This window comes from Macaca fascicularis, chromosome 5 (assembly GCF_037993035.2).
Source record: "Macaca fascicularis isolate 582-1 chromosome 5, T2T-MFA8v1.1".
NCBI lineage: Eukaryota > Metazoa > Chordata > Mammalia > Primates > Cercopithecidae > Macaca > Macaca fascicularis.
Genome location: NC_088379.1, coordinates 155,379,821 through 155,406,331, shown reverse-complemented (window position 1 = coordinate 155,406,331; position 26,511 = coordinate 155,379,821). Strand labels below are relative to the sequence as shown.

The window sequence follows — 26,511 nt, the reverse complement described above, 5'->3', positions numbered from 1 at the left end:
TTTTATATTCTTTATCCATTTTCTATTCATTTTTTATTTTATAAGTATTGTATATTATAGTAACCCTTTATCACAAAATAGCTTTTTCAGATCTTTTACTATTGGACTTTATCAGTCATATCTTTGCCATTAATTAATTTTACAGTTTTACAAAGTTATAGGTATAAATAGTTTTTGGTACTTTCTGAGTTCCAATTATGGTTTAAAAATTCTCTTGGCCTTTAGATTGTATATGTAGTCGTATGGGAAGAACAATAGAAAGGTAACTGCGTGCAAGCCACTGTACAGTCTAGGTGCTTTGCGTATGTGTTGATCATTCCACATAAAGCTGTGCTATCAGCTTTGTTCATCACAACTGGCACTTAGCAAAAAAAGAAAAAAAAAGAAACAGAGTAGAAAATGTCAGACTAAGTTACAGGCTAATGTTTTAAAAATATATTTGTTTGTTTTTATGCTATCTTCATATTGTTTAAAGTAGAATACTCCTTACTAGTCTCTGTTTTCATCCTTTTATTGGCTATTTTCTGGTATATAGTTTGTAAACTTTAAATAACTTTATGAAGCCTTTAAAATAGTCCTGTTGTCATTTTAATTACAATATATAAAACTCATATACATATTGATTTTTGATAAATTTACATTTTATTGGTATTTTCTTCCTATTGTAAACGTTTTTTGGGTGTTCCGATTGTACTTTATGTTCCTTTAATAATTGTTTTATATTTTTTGTCCCATGGTCCCTCTCTGCCTTTCTTGTTAAAATTATTCCTAAGTGTGTAATGTTTTTCCTGCTATTATGAATTAAATGTTTTTCTAATTTCAATATTTGTGTTAATTGCTAAAATGGAGAACAAATATTAATAGTTTCCATGTTTATCTTATTATATATATTTCCACTAATTATTGAGAGTACTTTGGATATTTCAAATGAATTTTCATCTTGCTTTTCAATGTTTATACCAGGTTTTACATTTTATTATTTCATTTATTACAACTTTTGCAATTTGACTGGTGATAATTATTATTGTAATAATAATTGCTAACCCATGCATAGTGCTTATAATGTGCCAGGCCCTGTTTTACTAGCTCTACCTACATTAATTAATTTAAAACAAGCATTCGAGGTGAGAAGCCTACATGATTAATCCCAGATCACATAACTAATACTTGTTGTTGGTTTCTGGTAAAAAGTCTTTATTTTACGTAATATTTTCCACTCCTGTTGTACTAACTTTTTTTCTTTAGTGGTGGTTCCTGAATTTGATCAAATGCTTTTCAGCATCTAGTAAATGATGATATAATGTTTTCCTTTTAATTTATTGATATAAGGAGTAGATCTCCTGTTGCGGATTTCCTGGTATTGAACCACTCTTGCAATCCAAGAAAATACCCTCCTTGGTAATGTATTATTGTTCTTGTAATACATTGCTCAATTCTATTTGCTTATAGATTATTTAAGAGTATTGTATCTTTATTCAGTGATTAATATGCTCTATTATTTTCTCTTTTGATAGTCTCTTTATCTCTTTTTAAGTTTTCGGTATTAACATTATGCTGGCTTAATAAATGAATTATGGAGCTTCCTATTTTTTCCCCAGTGGCCTAGAATAATTTTTTTCAATGTAGTGTAAGGTGAGATCAAGGTTAGCTATGAACCTGTTCCGTGGGAAATTACCTGATGCAATGTTGCCTCCTAGTACACTACCAGGCAAGTCATCCCAGATTTCACAGAACAGAAGGGCTCACAGATCAAATAAGCTTCTCAAAGCAGATGATTTATTAAAGCAATTTAACATATTCAATAGGAAGAAATGGAAGAGAGATGGGATAAGTTAATATAGTTAGGATCGAATGCAAGCAGGTAGAAAGATCAGAGTTCTTGAGTCCTGGTTCATGTATCATTTATATGTCCTGTATCTTTTTCTGCCTCATCTGCCTTTCTTTGATGTTACAAGTGCCAGAATTGAGGTTTGAGTATAAGGGAAACCATAGAAGGAAAGTGTTCTGGTCCAATGAAACACATCAGCTCTATTAGAGAAACACATTAGCAGCTATGCCTAGTCATAGCTGGAGCCAACCAATTAACCTGCTGAATAGTTACAGGTTTTTTTCTACAGTTCTTGTGCAGATAAAACCCATAGGGGCCAGAGTGGGGCTATTCTGGGTATTACCAATGGGTGGGCAATTTAAAGCTGACATAGATATCATCCAGATTGTCAAGAACTATGAAAGGGGCGGGGCGTGGTGGCTCACGCCTGTAATCCCAACACTTAGAGAGGCCGAGGCGGGTGGGTAGATCACCTTAGGTCAGGAGTTCATGACCAGCCTGGCCAACATGGTGAAACCCCGTCTCTACTAAAATTACAAAATGAGCTGGGCATGGTGGCACATGCCTGTAATCCCAGCTACTTGGGAGGCTGAGGCAGGAGAATCGCTTGATTCCAGGAGGCGGAGGTTGCGGTGAGCCGAGATAGCGCCATTGCACTCCAGGCTAGGTGACAAGAGTGAAACTCCATCTCAAAAACAAACAAAACAAAACGACAACAACAAAAAACTATAAAAGGTCTGAAATTTAACCTTCCCATGCAAGCTAACAATTTACCTTGCCATGGTTTCTTAGATGCTATCAGAAGACATCAGACAAAGGTTGGAGACAAAGACTTATAGCACAAGCAGAGTAAGCATCTTGTTAGTGTCTATTTCCCTCACACCCCCAAGTTTCATGGAATGACTTGTTGGAGATGCTATGGACTGAAATGTATTTCCCCAAAAGTTATATGTTGAAGCCGTAATCCCCAATGTGACTGAATCTGAAGATAGATTCTTTAGGAGGTAATTAAGAGTAAATGAGGTCAGAAGGGTTCAGCCCCAATCTGATAGGACTTTGGCCTAATAAGAAGATGATGAGAGAGAAATTCTGTCTCTCCACTGTGTGAGGGGACAGGGAGCAGGAAGTCATCTGCAAGCCAGGAGGAGAGCCCTCACCAGGAACCAAATTGGCTGGCAACTTGATCATGGACTTCCCAGCCTCCAGAACTCCAAGAAATAATACCTGTCGTTTAAGCCACCTAGTCTGTGGTATTTAATTAGGGCATCACAAACAGACCCAGGTGGGTTCTGTGTTCCCAGTAAGGACCCAGGTAGGACCCAGGTGGATGCTGTGTTCCCAGTGAGTTTACATCCCGGTTAAGCAACCTCAACCTTAGAGAACTTAAAATTTTTACGATGGGCAGTAAGATCGGACCTCTGCCTTATAAAACATCATTACCTTTCTTGTACTGGACAGTAAACAAACCTGCCCTTTGCTCTAAACTGAGATACTGTCTCTTCCAAGGCTGTTAATTATGTAAACATCCTTGAAAACAGTGCCTCATATAAAATGGCAATTACTACTTTCCTCTAAGATCTGCAGAAATGTGAGAGACCCAACACAGAGGTAGTATGATTATATCTTGAGTTGGTCTTTCCATCTATCTGTAAATAACACTTCTTTTTTGTTCCATCATACATTCAATGTGTTCTGTCCTTGACAGTTCTTGCTGATTTCAAACTTGACATTTACTGTACATATTTAACATCATTTGAATTTTGTCTGTCTCTCATGAGCCACTTACTTCCTTACCTATACTTAACATAGCCTATGACTTTTTGTCTACATCTTGGAAGCTATTATGTTACTATTGTTTAATGTTTCTTTTGTGTTCATCTATTCCATTTGTTTTCTTGTCTTCTAAAGCAGAATTGAATATTCTTAGATAATATAGCAAATCCACATTACATATTTTTATTACCTGTTCCCTTTTTTGGGGGAAGGTGAAGGTGTTCAGAAACATATTTCTTTTAGGTTCTAATAATTCACCACAGAACAATGACTCCTCTTTTTTTTTTTTTTTCCTCAAAAAGCACTGTCTTCGTTTGGGCTGCTATGATGAAGTACCATAGACTGGGTGGCTTATAAACAACAGAAATTTATTTCTCACAGCTCTGGAGGCTGAAAGTCTGAGATTAGGATGCCAGTATGGTAGGTTCTGGTGTGGAGCCCTAGACTGCTGACTCCTGATTATATCCTTACCTGGTGGAAAGAGGGCTAGAGAGCTTTCTGGGGTCTCTTTTATAATCCCATTCAGGAGGGCTCTCCTCTAAGTACCTATTCACCTCCCAAAGTCCAAATCACTTCTGTTGCTGTCACATTGGAGGTTAGGATTTCAACATAATTTAGAAAGACTCATTCAGTTCATAACAAGCATTCACTTTTTAATTCTTATAATCAGTTCCTTTTAAATGATCTAAATCATAAGTTTCTAGTTCCTTAGTACTTATGAAAGGTCATTTGAACCACTCTCTCCAGACACAACAAATTTGGGTAACCTTGGTTATGACCTCCCCAGTGCCCTTACCAGGGGCTGAAATACACAGTTTGCTATTTTAAAAAGCCTGAAAATCTCTCTTTTCTGTTCAGTTTTGAAACTAATTATAGAAACATGTAGTGGGAGATGAGGAATCTGTTTTCGACTGAAACTGTTAATCTTATCATTAATTCATTGAGTATACATTTATTGAGTTCTGTGATGAACCAATAGCACTGGAATTACTAAAATAAGTATTATGTTGTATCTGCCTTCAGTAATTGTCTAGTGAGGGAGACAGTTACAATTTGTAAGAGGCCTGTGGTAGCACATCTGTTTGAGAAGTCAGAGCTTTTACAAAATCTTGGCTTGGCCTTTAAGGATGAGAAGTTCTCTGTGGTGGAAGTATTATATAGTGACTCAGAGCATAATGTCAGAAGTCTGATAGACTTGGCTACACTACTAACTAGTTAGGTGATTTTGACTGCATCATGTAACCTCTCAAAAACTGTTTCTTAATTTATAAAATGGTGAAAATGACATCGATTTCACAGTGCCATTTTGAGGATTAGCTGAAATAACTGAAATGAATCACTTAGCAATAGATCCTGGGACATAATGAGCTCTAAGTAAATTGTATTTGTTGCTGCTACCACTATTACTGTCTGGTATTACTGTAATACAATCACTGCCACCACCTCCTTGGTGGTGCACGTTGGAAGAAGCTGCATTGCAGTTAGGAAGACCGTCACATAGCAGCATGGCATGATTGAAGGAGTGTTATGTTGTGTGACATGTTTAGAATACAAGATGTGTCTATGAAAATGGTACAAGATGATTAGAACCTGTTCTGAAGTAGGTTTTACCCTATATGACTAGGAGCAGAAGGGAGATAGAGTCAATTGAAGTTGTTCATTGAGAGGTGAGTGAGGTCAAAAGGAGTGAGATGTAGTACTTAGCATAACTAAAGTTTTCATTTGGTTTACATGGTGTTTGTCGGTCCGCTAACCAAAATAGTCTCTATTGGACTAATGACAGCTGTTGAGGGGATGGTAGTGAGTTCATTTTTGGATGTGTTGAATTTGAGAGGTTAGGTCAGGCGTGGTGGCTCACACCTGTAATCCCAGAACTTTGGGAGGCCAAGGCAGGAGGATGACCTAAGGTCAGGAATTCGAGACCAGCCTAGCCAACATGGTGAAACCCTGTCTCTACTAAAAATACAAAAAAATTAGCCAGGCATGGTGGCACATGGCTGTAGTGTGCCAACTACTCAGGAGGCTGAGGCAGGAGAATCACTTGAACCGAGGAGGCGGAGGTTGCAGTGAGCCAAGATCACCCCACTGCACTCCAGACTGGGTGACAGAGTGAGACGCCATCTCAAAAAATAAATAAATAAATAAATAAATAAATAAATACAATAAAAAATAAAAGAATTTTAGAGTTTAGAGGGCATATGGTGGACCTTTTTATAGGTGAATGGATATAGGGGTCTAAAACTGGCCTCTAATGTCTTAGCTGTACATCTCACACCCCAGTGTGCTTTGGCAACAATAGAAGCAGTGGTTAGGGATGAAATCACTTAGTGTAAACTAAGAAGGCTAAGAATTCCACTCTACTGAAATCCAAAGGAAGTCAAGTTGGAATATACTACAATAGGAAACTGTGTAAACATTTTTGAGAAATCCGAGAGAAGGATGGGTGCATTGAGGACAATTTGTGAAGGTACAAGAGTGGCAACACTTCTTTTGGTAGTATGAGAAGACATTTAATACATTTATTTTGTAGGGTGCCACAGTAAGTCTCAAGATGGAGAAATTTTACAAATATTTAAGTGCAGACTGCCTTTTTACTTATACTGTGTTTGTCTGGTTTTGACATCTGGATAATGCTGGCCTCATAGAATGAGTTGGCAAGTATTCTGTCCTCTTTAATATTCTGAATAAGTTTGTATAGAGTTGGTACTGTTTCTTCTTTAAATATTTGGTAGGATTTACCAGTGTAGTCTGCTGAGCCTGGAGTTTACTTTTTGCAAAGATTTAAACTACAAATTTAACTTCTTTATTAGATATTATATTATTTATGCAATCTATTTCTTCTTGAAAGGGGTTTGATAGTTTGTGTCTTTCTCTTTTTTTTTGAGATGGAGTCTCACTCTGTCGCCTAGGCTAGGGCAGTGGGATGATCTCAGCTCACTGCAACCTCCGCCTCCCGGTTTCAAGCGATTCTCCTGCCTCAACCTCCCAAGTAGCTGGCATTACAGGCATGTGCCACCACACCCAGCTATTTTTTGTATTTTTAGTAGAGACGGGGTTTCACCATTTTGGCTGGGATGATCTTGAACTCCAGACCTCAAGTAATCTGCCTGCCTCGGTATCCCAGAGTGCTGGGATTACAGGCATGAGCCACAGCACCTGGCCAAGTTTGTGTCTTTCAAGAGATCTGTTCATCGCATCAAAGTAGTCCAAACTATTTGTTTATGATATCCCATTATTATCCTTTTAATGTCTATAAAATCTGTTTTGATGTCTCTTCTCTGCTAATATTGGTAATTCCTGTTATAATTCCTGATATTCGTGATTTACATCTACTTTTTTTTTTTCTAATCTCTGGTCAGAGGTTTATCAATTTTATTGATCTTTCTAAAAAACAAAAACCAAAAAAAAAAAACAGCTTTAGGTTTTAGTGATATTTCTCTCTCTTTTTTTTTTTTTTGGTTTTCTATTCCTTTGATTTTTATTATTTCCTTTCTTTGCTTAATTTCGGTTTAGCTTGCTCTTATTTTTCTGTTTTCCTAAAGGGGATGTCAAAATCACTGAAAAAAGACCTTTCTTTCACATTAATATAAGCATTTAGTGCTGTAAATTTCCTTCTAAGCACTGCTTTAGCTCTATTCTGTAATTTTTTAACATTGTGTTTTCATTTTCATCCAATTTTAAATACTTGCTAATTTCCTTTTTGTTTTTTTCTCTTATTCATGGGTTATTTATAGAAGTGTACTGTTTATAGATGTATAGGGTTATTTATAGATGTGTACTATTTTATTTTCAAATTTGGGGACTTTTCCAGATAGCTTTTTTTTTTGGATTTTGTTATTAATTGAAAAATAATAATGGTATATATGCGGTACTGTGTGATGTTTTGATAATATGTATATTTTGTGTAATGGTCAAATCTGGCTAATTAATATATTCATCACCTCACATAATTATTTCTTGTGTTTAAAATCTCTTTTAGCAATTTTGAAATACATAATACATTACTATTAACTGTAGTCACCATGTTGTGCAAACAATCTATTGTTATTGATTTTTAATTTAATTCTATTATAGTCAGAGAATATACTTTATATGATTTGAGTCTTAAATTTATTGGAACTTGAATTTTAGCCCAAAATATAATTTTTGTAAACTTGCTCTGGTGTTGGAGTTCTATAAATGTCAGTTAGGTTCAATTGGTTGATGGTCTTGTTCAACTCCTTTGTATCTTTATTGATTTTCAGTCTTCTTGTTTTATTAATTACAAAGGAATGTTGAAATGTTCATATTGTGGGTTTATGTGTTTCTTCTTTCAGTTCTCTCAGTTTTTGCTTCTTGTGTTTTGAAGCTCTGTTACTCAGTTCATAAACAATTAGGATAGTTAAAGCCTCTTGATGAAATGATGTTATTTTGAAATGACCCTCTTTATCACTAGTAAAATGGTTTGCTCTAAAATCTACTTGGGACTGGGTGTGGTGGCTCACACCTGTAATCCCAGCACTTTGGGAGGCCCAGGTGGATGGATCATTTGAGGTCAGGAGTTCAAGACCAGCCTGACCAACATGGTGAAACCCCACCCTACTAAAAATACAAAAATTAGCCAGGCATGGTGGTGGGCACCTGTAGTCCCAGTTACTCAGGAGGCTGAGGCAGGAGAATCATTTGAACCTAGGAGGTTGTAGCGAGCAGAGATCGTGCCACTGCACTCCAGCCTGGGTGACAGAGTGAGACTCTGTCTCAAAAACAAAACAAAACAAAAAAAACTTGGTCTGATTTGATGTCTTTTTCTAAACATTCTGTTGATGGTCATTTCTAGGGGAGTTTTGTTTAATTAAGTTCTCTCCTCATATGGGTCATGCTGTCCTGCTTCTTTTGCAGGCCTGGTAATTATGAGTTGAATGCCAGCTGTGGTGAATTTTACCCACTTGTGTGATGGATGTTTTTTCATTCCTATAAATATTCTAATACATTGTTCTGGGATACAGTTAAGTTACTTAGAAATAGTTTGATCCATGTGGAGCTTACTTTTAAGATTTTTAGGGAGAACTAGAGCAGCATTAAGTCTAGGGCTAACTTTTCCTCACTTTTGTGGCACAACCCTTTTGAGTAGTCTATACAGTGCTCCATGAATCGTGAGATTTTTACATTCTGTGTGAGCTCTGAGTATTGTTCATTGTAATTTCTTACAATGATTCTTTCACTGGTCTCACATTGTTTTCTTTCATAGCTCAGTCAGTACTCAGCCAAAGACTGCAGATCTCTGGAGCTCTGTTGCTTTGCATCTCTCTCTGAGCTGCTACTCTGCCCTGCAAGCTTTTGACACCTTTATCTCCCTGTACTTCAAGCTCTGTTTTCTCTACTGCAGGAGACCATTATGTTCTAACTGAGTTTTTCTTTCTTCCTCTGGGCCTGCAAAGTCTTTCAGATGGTGTGCTTGGGCATTAGTAGGTGTCACAATTTTGTTTCCTGTTTCTCCGGAATCACTGTTTTTTTATTGCTTGATATTTAATATCTTGAAAACAATTTTTCTGTATATTATGTTCATTTTGCATATTGCTTAAGTAGGGTAAATCCACGCCCTGTTACTCCATCTTCTTCAGAAGTGGAAGTACTCTGACCCTTGAATTTGAGTTTTAAAAATTTTTATGTTGTAGTTTTCCATTTTACTCTTCTTCCCCTTTTTGTTTTTTGCTGTGTTTATGTTCATGTGTTCCCAGAATCTTATATTGTAGATACCTTTTTTTTTTGAGATGGGGTCTCGCTCTGTTGCCCAGGCTGTAGTACAGTGGCGCAATCTTGGCTCACTGCAACTTCTGCCTCCCAGGCTCAAACAATTCTCCTGCCTCAGCCTCCCTAGTATCTGGGACCACAGGCACATACCACCACATCCAGCTAATTTTTCCATTTTTAGCAGAGACAGGGTTTCGTTGTGTTGCCCGACCGATCTTGAACTCCTGAGCTCAAGTGATTCTCCTACCTTGGCCTACCAAAGTGCTGGTATTACAGACGTGAGCCACCACATCTGGCCTGATTGTAAATACTTAGTGAAGCCAAGTTGGCCCTCCATCCATCAGTCAGTCTCTTCAGTATTTCTGGGATTGTGCTAGATACTGTGACTAGAAAGATGATTAAGACTAGTGATGTAGTGTCATAAGAACTCCAGTTAAGTATGAACTCCAATCTAGTGAGGATTGTGCAACAATATGGAGTTATGCAATGAAATGAGGTTAACCCCTAAAGTCTTATTTAAGTTTTATTCATAATGTTCTATTACATATATGCCCTTTAAGAAAATGGCTTTTTGGAAGATTACATCTGAAGGCAAATGTGAGCACAGCATTTAGTTCCATGCTCTATTATGGAAATGAATACAAATCTGTACCATTTATTTATAAATGACTCCAACTAAACAAGCTTAATATTTAGTAGGAGGCAGAAACTAATTTTTAAAAACTAGAAAAGTATTTACCTCTGATTAGGAAAAATATGTCCTGGGGATTTTAGGCTCTTAGCATCCAGTTCTGTGTAATTTTTCCTTTCCATTTTGCTTGCTGTGTTCAAAGAACAAAAGCAAATTTCTTCAAGATAAACAAAAGTTTTCCCTTTAATTTGTTTAAATAGCTTAGGTAACAGAGAAACTTCCAGTGGCTACATCATATTGTATCTGCTGCACAGAATAGTCTATCAGTAAACTGATATTACTCTAACTTGAAGATGTAGTTCATACATCTGGGAGAGGGGGGGATTACTTTTTTACTTATTTATTTATTTATTTATTTATTTATTTAGAGACAGAATCTTGCTTTTGCTGCCCAGGCTGGAGTACATTGGTCTGATCTTGGCTCACTGCAACCTCCACCTCCCAGGTTCAAGCAATTCTCCTGTCTCAACTTCCTGAGTAGCTGGGATTACAGGCGCCCGCCACCACGCCCAGCTAATTTTTTGTATTTTTAGTAGAGATGGAGTTTCACCATGTTGCCCAGGCTGATCTTGAACTCCCGACCTCAGGAATATTCACCCACCTCAGCCTCCCAAAGTGCTGGGATTACAGACACGAGCCCCTGCGCCCAGCCCAAGGGGTTTTTTTTTTTTTTTTTTTAACTTTACCTTTGGTCATTTTATTTTTAAAAAATTTTAAGCAATAGTTGTACATATTCATGGGGTTCATAAAGATGTTGTATACACATAATGTATAGTAATCAGATCAGGGTAATTAAGCATATTCATCATGTCAAACGTCCTTTCTCATGTTGGGAACATTCAGTATCCTACTTCTAGCTGTTTGAAACTATATATTTTATTGTTCGTTGGAGTCATTCTACAGTGGTATAGAACACTAGAACTTAATTACTACTGTCTAACTGTAATTTTGTATTCCTTAACAAATCTTTCCCTGTTCCTTGCTTCCCACCTCGCTTTCCAACCTCTAGTATCCTCTGTTTTACTTTTTACTTCTATGAAAAGTGAAAAACTTTTTTAGGGAGGACTTTTGATACCCATCAAAGATGGAGTTCATGAAGGAAGAATTGGCATTGAGAAGAAAGACAGTTTCTGTTCATTGGTTGTTTTTAAGTTATTTATTATGAAATATTCCAATATATTTAAAATTAGTTTTTTTATTAGTGGTGACTTAAATTTAACTCTGTAATAAGGAATAGAAAGCTCATGACTATAGAGAATCAGTATGTGGAACATTAGACAAAAATACTTAAAAGAAAAAAAAAGTCTCTGTTGCCCAACCTGAAGTGCAGTGGTGCAGTCATAGCTTACTGCAGCTTCAAATGATTCCTGGACTCAAGCAGTCCTCCTACCTTAGCCTCCGGAGTAGCCAGAACCACAGGCACTTGCCACCTCACTCATCTTATTTTATTTTTTGTAGAGATGGGATCTTGCTGTATTACCCAGGCTGGTATGGAATTCCTGGCCTCAAGTGATCCTCCTGCCTCAGCCTCCCAAAGTGCTAGGATTACAGGAATAATCCACTTTGCCTGGCCCTAACAGAAATACTTTATAGCTTAATTCAGTGATAATAGCATGTTATTGTCACAACTTTTTGAGAAGTAACTAGGAATATTTTCAATCTAAATGAAAAAATTATAAAGGACAAATTTATATTATGATTTTTTTCTATACCATACATGTAAGGAAGAACTAAATATAAATATTTTGAAGAAAAACAATTTGAAGATTGTTGGCATAAAAGTGCAAAAATTATTTTGAGTATAGAAATTTAGCTAAAGTAGTGTTAAACCATTTGGGGAGAAACTACCTAAATTAGATAAATGGCTTTCTTAGCCTTTTTCTAATTTTAAGATCATAAATGAATGTATAAATTATATGCATATTTATGCTTGACTTTCCCTATAAAATAGAAGGGTATTTGTTTAATGATTATCTTCTCAAGGCATTATTTGAATTGGACAAAACTCTTTACTGGATAAAGGTAACAAAGTTGTAACTTGTAAACTACACCAGATCATGCATCTTTTCGTAGCATTTTTATTACTCTAAAATATTGAAATTGTATATTGAAATATTTCTTTTGTACAGATGCAAGGTAATTTCAATATCTCCTTTACTAAAATCAGATGAGACCCTTTTATACCTTGTTCACAATGATATTGACATAGTGGCTTTATTTTTGTTTATATTTTAAAAGGTACCTTCAAACCTAGATCTATTTTAATTTAGATAAATATCTAATTTCATTTTGTTCTTTCTCTGCAAATTTACCACCCAGCTCTTCACGTTATGCGCTGCTATGAAAAAGATATAAAATATATTCGTGTTCCTTGCTATGGTTCCTTAATATCCTTTTGTGAGTTCATTTTGGTTTCTTGCCTTCTTTCAAAAAAAAAAAAATAGACTTAAGGTATTGCTTAAATTTTAAAAACTGTATTAAAAATGAACTGGAAGATAGATAAATACCTTCTTTGTTCTTCTCCTTCATTACTACATTTGGCTTTTGACTCATTAAGATTGATATTTAATGCTAGTTGAATACAAGATGGCTTTTAAGATGCATCATTTAGAATGCAAATTATTTTTAAGCTGAGGAATATTGAAAATAAAACAACCCAGTAAAGAATCTGAATTATTTACAGGCCAAGGGCTTAAAGGTGCATCACTCCAGCACAAATATTAAATTATGAAATGGGAATTTCAGTTTGCCATAAATCTGTCTGCCACAGCAGCTTAAAATAAAATAGTTTTACCCATCTAAAGCAATATCAATTTGCCAGTCAGTGCTTCATGTATCAAAGAGTGTTCTGTGAAAATATCAATATCATTGGTTAATATAAATGAAATTAATTTTTAAAGCTGGGCTAAAGGTTGACATCTGAAAAATTGCATTACTTTGCAGAAGAGAAATTTCTGTCTTCTAGTGAAATTTCAGGTCATAAGGGCAAGTAATTTTCACAATCTTCAATGGGAGCCAGTGAAATATGAACTTCATTGTCACCTAGCCCCAAAGCGATAAGATAAAATGAGCTGATACATCATTTGCTGTGGTTTTATCATCTCCCTCAGTAATTGGAAGAGAAAACATAAGAGTGTGTGTGTTTGTCGGCTCCCCTTTTGCCCCTCCCAGCTGCCCCATCGTCCACACCCAGGCTAAAGCCATTTTAGTCCAATCAATACAAAGGTCACATAGCATTTTATTTATATATTTTTAATTTTTCATACTGACTAAAACTGCCAAGTAGAACATTAGAGTAATGAATATGTTTAATTGAATTTGTCACCCATGAAAACACTATGAATACTGTACTACATCATGGTACTTGAAACCAGAAGGGAAATATACTGTTTAGATGAAAAAAATTAAATAACAACACAGTTAATTTAAGACGTAATTTTATTTTTTATGTATGACTTTCATTTTTGTTGTTTTTTGAAGTTTGGGGACATTCTAAGTATTCATGGATATACATTTAGTAAGAAAATTATCATCTTAAATTTTCCACCAGAGTCGACTATATGTCATTGTCATATTCAAAAAAGACCTCTAAATTTTACTTAAAGAATGTATATTTGAAATTTCAAACTAAAAGTTATATGGTTGGTGATGAAGTAAATCCTTGAACCAACTAGGATTCAATATTATTAGAGTAAATTAGGTGCTATGCTTTGATATCTTTCTTCAGAGAAAACTATAGCAAAATGTAAAAACTATGTTAATAATAGTGATGCAACTTTAAAATACTTGATTAAAATTACTTTAAGCTATTTGTTCAAATTACAATTATTGTAACATAAAACATATTTGCACATATATTTAGTGGTGAATTGATATGAAAGTATTTTTCATAATCTTTATTTTAAAGGTGGTTCAAATAATTAGCTTTTCCTTATTAAAGTATAAACCTGTGACTATATAATTATGTTCCATTAAAATGGGATATAGTGAATATTTTCTAGACTTTCTTAGCCATTGTGTTATTGCTTAACGGATGGTATGATTAGTTTATATTTCGTATATTTGGCTAAAAACATTTTTCCTGATGTTAAATATATCCATAGGATTTGGAGATGGTTCTGTTGTGAATTTTTAAGTATTATTGTTGATATATATTACCTGATTTTATTCTTAACACCAAAATCTTCAGAAATCTGGAATTACCTGAAAAAATAAAATTACTATAGAAATTGGGAAATATTTGGCATAGGGATAGGCTATGCTAGTTTTAAACCTTAGGAATAGTAATTTTAAAAATACCTTTTATTGATGTTCTATATGCAGGCTGTCATGTAAAATTTTTTTTTGAGGTAAAACATTTTGTCACTTTTTAATATTTACCCTTCAGAAGGAATTTAAAAATGTTTAAAAAGTATTGAGGATAGTTTTTTTTTTTTTTAAATAAAACCTCTCTTTCTATTCACTTAAATGACTGGCTTTATAGCACATGTACCCTAGAACATAAAGTATAATAATAATAATAATAATAAAGGATTGGCTTTAACTCTTTTAAATCTACTTTTTAAAAGTCCCTGTATTCAATAAATAAGAGTATATAGTTGGGCAGTGAATCTTGATTTCTATTTTTGTTCTTTCATGAGGATAAGAAAACAAAAGAGAGTTTAATTTGAATAAACTTATAAGCTTTTACAAATGGACTAGTAAAGGGAAAGTAAAAAATGCCTTACTTTTACTAAGAATAAATGCAACAAAGTGAAGAAATTTTCTTATGTGTTAATAGTACACTATTTCTAGGATAGAAGGAAAAAATATGTGCATTATTTGGGAAAAATAATATATCCTTTTCATAAGGCACAATTTTCAAATAAAACTTTTAAAGAAGATAGGTTTGATTTTTTACAGTAAATAAAGATTATTTATGTGTGTATATAATCTATATATTCAATACTAAATCCTTTCTCTCCTCTCTAACACACTATCTCAACATTTAGTTAATAAACCATCTTTGAAACAAATTATTTAAAACAACTGAAAGTTTAATTTACTAATAATACTAACAATAATAAAACAAGGTGGTAAACATTCAAAGAGAGTAAAGATTTCAGGCAATTCAGGAGTTGAGGTCATAACTGCAGAGCAATGGTAATGATATGGTTTCTATGGCAACTGATTCACTGGAGGGCTAGACCTCTGTCTAAGGTGCTGTCAGTGTATGTAGAGTTTCAGTGAACAGAAAGTCCCAAAGAAGGGTCTGTTTCTACCTAATCCAGTTTTAATTGAACTCTAGAGACTTTGAAGTGAAGCCTCAGACCAGGCCTATACTATCCCAATAAGAAATGAACCCCTTGCTTAGTTAGGCCTCAGCTGCTTTTCGGTACTGACACCTTTTCCTAATGAACACTTAAAGAAATATTATATAAATTTCAGCTAGTAATTCCTTAGTTAAGAGATTGCTAGTTTCTATTTTAAATCTCATTTTTTTTGGCTCTAATTGTGGAATTTTATTTAATTTTTTAAAGATTAGGCTAGTTTTTTTCTGTGTAAGATTTTAATTTTTGACACATTTGACAATTTAAAATAATTTTCTCTCATGCTGTTTTTTCTTTTCTGTTTTTAAAACTTCATTAGACTTTGTCATATTTAACTTGAAAAGCATATCATTATACATTCAGTATGATACCATTTATATCAGGTTTGAAAACATACAAAGTGATGTATGTTATTTATGGATATGTATGTACTAATAGTATAAAAACTTACATATAGGAATGTACATATACATGATAACCCTAAAAACAAGGATATTGATTGGCTGTGACAGAGGAAAATGGGATCTGGAAGGGTTATGCATGTGAAATTTTAGCACTGTCTGTAATGCATTTATCACTTGCTTATAGATGTATAGAATAATATGGCAAAGTGTTATGATCTTATAAGGTTACTGAGTAGAAGATGCATGGAGCTTATGTCATTTTCTTTACTACTGAGTATTTTTTTTTTTTTTTTTTTTTGAGACGGAGTCTCGCTCTGTCGCCCAGGCTGGAGGGCAGTGGCGAGATCTAGGCTCATTGCAAGCTCCGCCTCCCGGGTTCACGCCATTCGCCTGCCTCAGACTCCCAAGTAGCTAGGACTACAGGCGCCCGCAACCGTGCCTGGCTTTTTTTTTTTTTTTTTTTTTTAATAGAGACGGGGTTTTACCTTGTTAGACAGAATGGTCCCCATCTCCTGACCTCGTGAACTCCCCGCCTTGGCCCCCAAAGTGCTGGGATTACAGGGTGTGAGCCACCGCGCCCGGCCTACTACTGAGTATTTTTGACATTGGAGTAAAACAGGTTTTAAAGGACTATGACACTTGCTGTGTTTCAAGCAGATCTTTGAATAACCATACTGTTTAAGGGAATGGAATATAAATGGTATATTTCGTTTAATCAGAAAACTGTTTCAGTACATTAAAAATCTTGTAACAATGCTGTAGTATACTCATTTCTCCTAATAAATGGAGTAATCTAGAATGTGATTAAATCTTTAGTTGTATGATCATGACTTTGCAACGAGTGAATTCACTATTATGAGCAACAGATGTTATTATATAGTTCTATAGATACAAAGGGTAGAATTTTCAGACCAGTGTGTGATATTCCTGACTTATCAAAGAGTTTAAAAGACTTTTTTGTTTGTTTTCCTTTGATTTTCCTCTTCCCTCTTTAACCCAAGTGAAGGAAAATTTTAAGCAGTTAATTGGGTTCTAGTTTAACAGATGTTTCATCCTTTCTTAAAAATGTGGCAATGTGGCATATACAATGGTAGCTCTGTATTTTTGGATTAGAAAACCTGGGAATAGGCAAGATTCTGCCACTAACTGACAAGGAATTTTGTTTCATATATTTAACATGTCTAGGCCTCGTTTTTCTTTTCTTTTTCTTTTTTAGAGACAGGATCTCGTATTGTTGCCCAGGTTGGAGTGCAGTGGCGCAATCACTTACTGTGCTGTCGAATTCCTGGGTTTGAGTGATGTTCCCATCTCAGCTTCTTGAGTAGCTAGGGCTACAGGTGCGTGCTACCACGCCCAGCTAATTATTTAATTTTTTGTGTAGGTGGGGTCTTGCTATGTTGCCTGGCCTCAAGCAGTCCTCCCATCTTGGCCTCCCAAAGCTCAGCAATTACCAGTGTAAGCCACTGGCCCTGGCTCTTGTTTTTCTTATGGATACATTGGACTATAAATGTTGCAGAATATATATTAGATTCTCTAATATTTGGTAAATCCAGGGTAGCAAACTCAAGTACCAATGGAAGCTAGGTGGATAATAGTAAATGAGTGAATGCTCACATTACATTAGTGAATAATAAATGAAGTGAAAATGGTACCAAAATGGAGAGCACATTGCCAGTTGTTACTATGTGGCATATAGATCCAGGTTTGCCGGATACCCTAGTTTTTCTTGAGAAGACAGAAATCCAAATATTTTTGCAAATATCTGTTTTCTTAACTATTTTCAACCATGTGAAATTTTGTTAAAATATCATGTGGGTCAAATATGGAGTGAAGGTTGCCATATATTGATTGATTTAGTCAATCTGAAAATTGCCACTTCATGCCAGATATTTTTCTAGGCATTGGAAGTAGGGTGTATTCAAAGTCTTTGCTGTAATAGAACTTAGATTCTAGTATTCTAGTGCTGAAGAGGCAATAGACTAGCAAGCAAATATTATAGTTTCAGTTAGTAGCCAGTTGTAGTGGTCCATGCCTATAATCCCAGCACTTTGGGAGGCTGAGGCAGGAGGATCACTTGAGCCCAGAAGTTCAAGGCCCCCCTGGGCAACATAGTGAGACCTCATCTCTACAAAAAAAAATGTTAAAAGTTAGCCAGATGTGGTGGCACATGCTTGTGGTCCCAGCTACTCGAGAGGCTGAGATGGGAGAATCATGTGAGCCTAGGGGGTTGAGGCTGCAGTGAGCTGTGATCACACCACTGCACTCCAGCCTGGGTGACAGAATAAGACCCTGTCTCGAAAATTAAATTAATATTTAAAATTTCAGGTAGTGATAAGTATTATGAAGAAAATCTGATAAGTTTGGGGTGGGATGAGTTGTTAATAGAGTTACTGGGGTTTAGATCCTGTGGCTTCACTGCAGAGGTGACATAAGAGGAGAAGTCTAAATGTGAGACTGATTGAACCATGTGGAGATTTGGGAGAACATTCCAGGCAGAGTGGAAAACAAGGACAAAACAAGGCCCTGAGGAAGATTGAGTTGAGCTCATCAGACAGTCCCAGATATGAGGCTTTATGCAATTATAAAGAGCTTAAGAGTTTATTATATATGTCATGGGAAGTCACTGGATGCTATTAAATACAGGAATGATGTGATCTGATTTATATTTTAAAATTTTGAGGCGAAGGGTCCTCTGGTCATAGTAGACTTCAGAGGTAAAAATAAAAGAGAGAACAAATGGAGGCCTCTGAAGACTCTGGGGCCATAGACCAACTGGTGGTATGTCTGATCAAAGTGAGAGAAAGAGATACATGCAATCTCTGAGAGTGATATTAATATTTTTGTCCTCTCTTTTCCTGTTCATTTACCTTTATTTTACATAGGTATTGATTATATTATTGAATTAGTAGGATTTCTCTGTCATCCATTTCAAAACTGCATGCATGATTATCTTGTCCTTTGAACTTTTTGTTTTGTATTTTTAAGAAACACTCCCCCTTAGAGTTATATCCATTTTATTTCTAGATTCTGTGGTGTCAGAAATAGAATCATTTTTGTAGAAAGACTGAAATACATACTTACTGACTTAAATAAGGTTTGCTACTCTTTTTTTTCCAAAAAAAACTACATTCTGCATTGAAAATGTAGATTTATTTGCCATTAGGATTTTGAAAATGAAAATGAATAAAGAAAAAACAGTTTGAGAAGGATAAATTTTTACTATTCTTTATTTTTTCCTCTTTGTTCATCCCATCTTTATTCCTACAATGCAGTATCATAATCAGATGTTTCATTTGTAATTTTTAATAGTGGTTACTTTTGAGAGATATGTCTTAATTTTTTAACTTAATTTGCTTTCATAGAATATCAGGTTTTGATAGAAAGGCATCTCATTTTCTTATGTATTATGTATAGTACAGGTGTAGAGAAATGCTGAGTCTGGTTTTCCCTTAACATTTTCACAATTTAGCTTTTGAAATGAACTTTTTGAAAAACAAAACTTGAATAACAAAGCAACAAAGTGGCTTAGAACTAAAGACAGGATTACTTTGAATTGGCAAAGCATTTTAAGCAACTCTGTCTGTCACGTGGGATGACAAGAATTGTAACAAGTTACTCTGACAACCACCTATCCCATAGGGAGATTATGCTAAGTTCATTTGCAGGTTTGTGTTTAGCTTTAGCTGACAAAATGATACTTAACCTCTATATAGTCTTTGCACTTTCTGAATGACTGTTGCCTTAACAGTGACCTTAAAAGTGTCATTTTGTAAAGTTATGAACTTAATATATTTGTATTATAATGTATGTAAAAGTGTTATTGGGCAAATTATAATCATGTGAAACTGAATTGTGTATGTGTTTTATAAGCATATGTGGCCTCTTTTGAGGTCTTTTTGTTTCTAAGATTTTATCTGAAGTTTCATGTTTCATAATGTGGTTTAAAAATCAATCAGTAAATGATGCAATACGTATTTCCTCAGAAGCAGTAGATTATATCATTGTTTTTAAAAGCCCAAATATATACTTAAATGTTTTATAATTTTACTTTGCTTTTTTATTTAAACTTCTTTTCCATAAATTAGTTTATTTTCTTCATCTCCAAATTATGTCAGTAACTATTAAATCCTTTTTCTTAAAAATTATTTTTCTTAATAGGGTCTTTTCTATTTTAATTGGGGAAAGAAACAACAACAAAAAACAAGTATTGTTACTTACCTGGGATTATTTTTTTCCTCATTAGATCCTGGCGTATACAGAAGGGCTGCATGGAAAATGGCTGTTCACAGAGATACGATCAATCTTTTCTCGTCGTTATCTTTTGCAAAATACAGCCCTGGAGATCTTTATGGCAAACAGAGGTAATATGTTACAGAAGTACATTGTTACAGAGCTAACTTCCATCTCTTTAAGATTTCATTTTTGAACATACCATATTGCTTCAATTTAGATAGTAATTTGTAGCCTACCCTCTGTTCTGGTGACCTCTTTTTTTGTACCAAATGCTTCTTCATGGTTTTTTCCCACCTTGATTATTAATAGAATCATTTGTAATTTTTTTTTGCCATATCACAAATTGATATAAGGCTTTATAAACATAAGGAATACATAACCATTTAATCGGTTTGAAGAGGAATTTTGATGTCCTGAGCATTGCTTTGATGCTTACATTCCTTCTGGAAGGTGGCTGCATTTGGGGGAGAGGAGAGGATGATTTAATGATTCATACATCTATTTAATCTCTTGTCTGATATATTTCGTTTATAAAGGAACCATGAGAAAATGATACTGAACTGTTCTGTTTGCTCTGTATTTCATCATTCTTGAAAGTTGAACTAAAATTTGATTTGTGGTTTTACAATGGAACTTGGTGAAATCCATTAAGACAAGAAGGGGAGACAAGTTGAACTTGAAGGAAAAGCTTCATTTGGTATGGGTGGAGGCATACAATGGAATATATGTAAAACCTACTGATTTATTGTACATATTCCTTGTATTATATATACATGGTTTGACGGTTATTTTTAAAGGTACACATGCCTGCATATATCCCACACACACATCTTGTTTTTCCTTTATGAAATTATTTGTCTTTAGGGAACACAAATTTCTTTGGGAAAATATTTTTCCCTTTCCTTTTTGATCTCCTCCTGGCACATACCTCTTCTTCTAATGTAATCATTATTCTAGGGAAATAATCAAGAGAATGTTTCATACTTTATTTCAGTCCGCATCCTTGCTGTCCCAAAGGGGCTTCAATCTTAGAATATTTATTACTTGCTCATCCTCATTCATTTTCTTTCTTTGAAATTTCTTATGCATGCTTGTTTTTATATGTGTGTTTTTCTGTTGCCTTTGCCTCATGGCCTTGACCATCTGCCATAACCTATGATGGTTTTTTCGTCTGTTTATTTTTTCCCCCTGAATTCAGTGTAATAGTGGATATGTAAAGGAGGCTTATTTAAAGTATACATACACACACACAGATAAGAATATATATAATATGTATTCATATATTATATATATTCTTATATATAATTAAATATATATTCTTCTCATATATAATATGTATTATATATATTCTTATGTGTGTGTATATATTCTTATGTGTATGTGTATATATATAACATTACTAAATATGTTGTAGGTGGTTAGTGAATGATTGATTACTTATTTACCTGAATACCTGAAACTTGTTGACAATGCCAGTGTTTAAAAATTGCGACAACATTGGTAATTTTTTTTTTTTTTGGCTTTAAGTATTTTTTAAGGCTTGGTAGAGAAGAAGGACCATCTTCTAGATGAGCGCTTGTAGCTTACATATGATTCTGATATTGAAGTTAAAATTCCATGACTGACCAAATGAATATCTTCTAAACTCTCTCATGATTGTGTGATTTTACTTTCATGTTCTTTAAGATGGGTAAAAATTTATAGATTACTCTCATAGATTAACATTTATATGCTAAATATATTTACATATTGACATATGCTTCTTGGTATTCTCATGTATGTGAAATTATTGAAATAGGATGAGAAAACATTTAAATTTGATTTTTAACCACAGAGGAAAAATTTTCCTTCAGGTCATACATTGTTTTGGATTATATGAACATTTGCTCATTGGACACATGAAAGATAAACATATAGACATTGTAAAAAGACTGTTTTAAAAATGATTGGAAATAAATGTAACTGATTATTTCATAGGTATATTGGTGGTTTTTTAGTGTTAGTTGTTTAACTATATGAACTTAAATTTTTAACATTTGTTCTAGAAATTCCTAGAAATACCTTTGACTTGCCAAAATTCATTTTTGTAAATTTAAAGTTGCAGCTTCATGTCACATTATCTCAGCTATCATTATCATTATTATTATCATGTCTCATAATCTCAACTTCATGTCACATCAATGCAACATCAACTGTTATAACTCCTAATAGTATTTAGGAAAGAACTGTCTATGGTAAAGGAGTTTATAAGTGAAATGAATATTACCACTGGCATATTAATACTAAAACTTGATATATACCATATAAAAGGAATGTAGTAAGAATTATATTGAATAGATACCTGAATTAAAAGTAAATATTTTATTGGACCAAGGAGTCAGTTTTCCAGAAGGGAAGTTATACTGTGTTCTGATTTTTAAAAATTATTTGTTGTAGTTGCTGTAATGTTCAACTTCCCAGACCCTGCAACAGTAAAGAAAGTGGTTAACTATCTACCTCGTGTTGGCGTTGGTACAAGTTTTGGATTGCCTCAAACCAGGTACTGTTTTATATGAGAAACTTAGGAAAAGTGATCTGTCTTAATAGTTGTATTAATTAACCAGTATTAATATTCTTATTAACATTGATTTGTATTAGTGTTCTCACTTATTTCTAAATTTATAACTTTCTGTTTTATGTTTCATAGTAAATAATGATTATTAGTATTTTCTTTTGACTGAATTGCATTATAATGTACTGTTTTAAGTTTTCTTTTGACTAAACTGCATTATAATATACTGTTTTCCCTAGTATATGGTATGGTGTCTAGCAGAGTATATATTTAGCAAATAATCATTAAATAAAAGATTGCCTAACCCTACCCCAAGAAAAATATATTTTGTAAGATTTACTATTTATCTCTTTTATGGAAAGTTTACTAACTTTTCATGAAATATATTTATATGTATATATATAGATATAATTGCTATTTTCAAAGATACATATATAATATATATCATAATGGTATATGTGTGTATAAATACACACACACACGATATATGTCATAATGGTACACACACGTATAAACAGAAATACCACATGATCCTGCGATGCCACTCCTGGGTGTATATCTAATTGAAATGAAAACAGTATGTCAAAGAGATATCTGCACTACTGTTTTCATTGCAGCATTACTCCCAATAGCCAAGATACAGAAATCAACCTAAGTGTACATCAGCTGATGAATAAAGAAAATATTGTTGTGTATATATGCTGTGGAATGCTACTCAGTCTTTAAAAAGAAGGAAATCTTGTTATCTACAACAACATGGATGAACCCGGAGGACATTTTGTTAAGTGAAATAAGCAAGACACAGAAAGACAAATACTGTGTGATCTAAATATGTGAAATCTAAAAAAGTTAGACTCATAGAAGTAGAGAGTGGAATGGTGGTTACCAAGGTTAGGGGTGGGGTGACTGGGGAGATGTTGGTCAAAGGATACAAAATTTTAGTTAGGAGGAATAAGTTGAAGAGATCTATCCTACAGCGTAGAGACTATAGTTAGTAACAGCGTATTGTTTTCTTAAAAATTGTGGAGAGTAGATTACAAAAAATGATACATATATGAGGTAATGGATAAATTAATTTGCTCAAATTAGCTATTTTGTGATGTATACAAGACAAAAAAAACCCATAATTTTTATTGGTTGCTAATAGTCTGGAATATAAATATACCAAAATTGATTAATTCCCTCATTGGTGAAGATTTGCTTTATTTCCATGTTTTCATTATTATAAAAAATGCTGTGGTAAAGTTATTTATGTATTTTTTATTTGAAGTTTTATGACCAATGTCTTATTTATAAAATAATAAAAAAATTGTGCTACCTTGAAGTATTATTTGCCTAAGCTATATAATTTAAAGGAGGAAGAAACCAAATTGCATAAAAAGGCAATACTCATTTATGTGCTGCCTAGAAGAAACCAACTCTTTTTTTTCTTTTTCAGTAGGTATTTTTTTCCAGCTTTATTGAGTTGTAATTCACAAGTATAAATTATATATATTTGAGGTCTACCTCATGATGATTTGATACATATATACATTGTTAAATGATTACTGCATTCAAGTTAATTAACATATCCATCACCTCACAGTTACCTCTGTGTGTGTTTGTGTGTGTGTGTGTGTGTGTGTGTGGTGAGAATACTTAAAGATCTACTCTCTTAGCAATTTAAATATGCAGTTTAATATTATGAACTATAATCTTCATATTAAACATTAGATTCCCAGAACTTACTCATCTTACAATGAAAAGTTTGTACACTTTGACCACATCTCCCCATTTCTCCCACTCCTCTGACTCTGGCAACCAAGAAGCCCTGTTTAAATATAAATACATTTATATGTTAAAGGTAAATGGACAGAACAGAGGTATACCATGCAAACACTACCTTAATAAAAACAGCCAGCTAGTCATATCATTACTATATTAGTTTTCTAGGACTGTCATAACAAAGTACCACAAATTGGGTGGCTTAAACAACAGAAATGTGTTCTCTCACAGTTTTGGAGGCTAGAAGTCCAAAATGAAGTTTTCATCAGTGTTGGTTCCTTCTGAGGACTGTGAGGGAAGGATCTGTTCCAGGCCTCTCTCCTTGGTTTTTAGATGCCTCTCTTCTCCCTGTGTCTCTTTACATTGTTTTCCCTCTATGTATGTCTCTGTCCAGGTTTCCCTCTTTTACAAAGACACCAGTCATGTTGGACTTGGGCCCACCCTGATGACTTCATTTTAACTTGAAAATATTCTTTCTGCAAATTGTTACATTCTGAGGTACTGAGAGTTAGGTCTTCAACATAGGACTTTTAAGGAGTCATAATTCAACCCATAACAATTACCAAATTACCAAACAAAGCATTATATTATCAGAGGAAAAAGTGACATATCATAATGATAAAAGAACCAGTTCATCAAAACAATGATCTTAAATTTACATACATCTAAAAATAGAGCTTCAAAATTCATAAGACAAAAATGGATAGAAGTAGAATGAAATATAGACAACCTCTCCCTATTATGTCAGTAATTTAGAGAACAGGTAGACAAAAAATCAGTAAGTGTACTGAAGACTGGAACATTATTAACCACCTTGATCTATGTCACATGTATAAAACATTTTAGTCAACTGCGCAAAATACATTCATTTTAAATACACATAGAACATTTGTCACATTGACCATATTCAGTCCTAAAACAAGCCTCAAAATGTTTAGAAAGATTGAGATCTTGGATCTCTGGTTAATTACAAACAGAAATCAGTTATAGAAAGGTTTTTGGAAATCTCTTGAGTATTTGGAAATTAACGTACTTCTACATAAAACACGGGCCAGAGATGAAATTACATGGGATATTAGAAATATTGTAACTAATTGAAAATATAACAACACAACCTATAGAAATGTTTAACATGAAGGTAAAGAAGTGCCTAGTATAGAATTATAGCATTAAATGATTTTATTTAAGAAGGGAGAGGGGAAGCAGGAGGGAAGGAGGAGAGGATCATTGCCTAAAATCAATGATCTTAGCTTCAGTCTGAAGAACGTGGGAAAAAAGAGGAGCACATGTAGTCAAAGTAAGCTGAAGAAAGAAAAAAATAATAAAAATAAATGATAGAGGAAAAATTCAATGTAATGAAAAGCTGTCTCTTGACAAGATTAATTTTGTATTAATAGTAAATATCTAGCAAAGACTTATGCAGAAAGAGAAGACATAAAAATATCTAGAATAAAGGAGGGAACATCAGATACTGCAGATATTAAAAGAAAAATAAAGAAATATTATGAACAAATTTATGCTACTAAATTAGACAACTTAGATGAAATAGATTCCTTGAAAGGCACAAGCTATCAAATATCACTAATGAAGAAATGGTTAACCTTAATAGCTCACAAAGGAAACTGAATTGTAGTAAAAGACCTTACCTCAGAGAAAACTTGTAGTTCAGATGAATTCTATCAAATGTTTAATGAAGAAATAATACTATTTCTACACAAACTCTTGCAAAAAATAGAAAAGGAGATTAAATTCCCAACAACATTATATGAGACCAGCATTACCTGAACATTAAATGGATACAAAGGCATTTCAAGAAATGGGAACTGCAGACCATCCTAATTGGAAAGGAAGAAATGAAATAGTCTTTTTAGCACATATTCTTGACTGTTTATGTGGAAAGTCCCAGAGAATCTATGAGGAAAAACAAAACAACAGCTGTTAGAACTAATAAATGAGTTTAGCTGTTCCTAGCATACTGGGTCAGTAAACAAAACTCAATTTTATCCTTGATGAAATGCTAGCAATGAAGAATCAGAAACTGAAATTAAAACTAGTGTCTAAATACTATCAAAAAATAAATACATATAGATAAATTTGAAAATGTATGCATAAGACCTGCTCACTGAAAACTATAAAACTGTTTTGGAGAATTAAAACTTAAAAATGGAGAGTTGTACTATACTATGCTCATGGATTGGAAGACTCAACATTATTGAGATGTCAGTTTT

The 26,511-nt window shown here is 33.9% G+C and overlaps 1 protein-coding gene across 7 annotated transcripts in view; it reads left to right on the top strand.

Moving 5' to 3' along the window:
- The window catches only part of LRBA (LPS responsive beige-like anchor protein), a 768,738-nt gene that overhangs the window by 525,427 nt on the left and 216,800 nt on the right, over window positions 1-26,511 (top strand). For all 7 annotated transcript variants that reach the window (XR_012435154.1, XR_010586615.2, XM_015450901.3 and 4 more), the window contains 2 exons: window positions 19,979-20,096; window positions 22,405-22,507. Coding sequence is in view for 5 of the 7 variants with exons in the window: in XM_015450901.3 (XP_015306387.2) it covers window positions 19,979-20,096; window positions 22,405-22,507 (221 nt within the window). In the remaining 2 variants the exon portion in view is untranslated. The remainder of the gene's footprint in view (window positions 1-19,978; window positions 20,097-22,404; window positions 22,508-26,511) is intronic.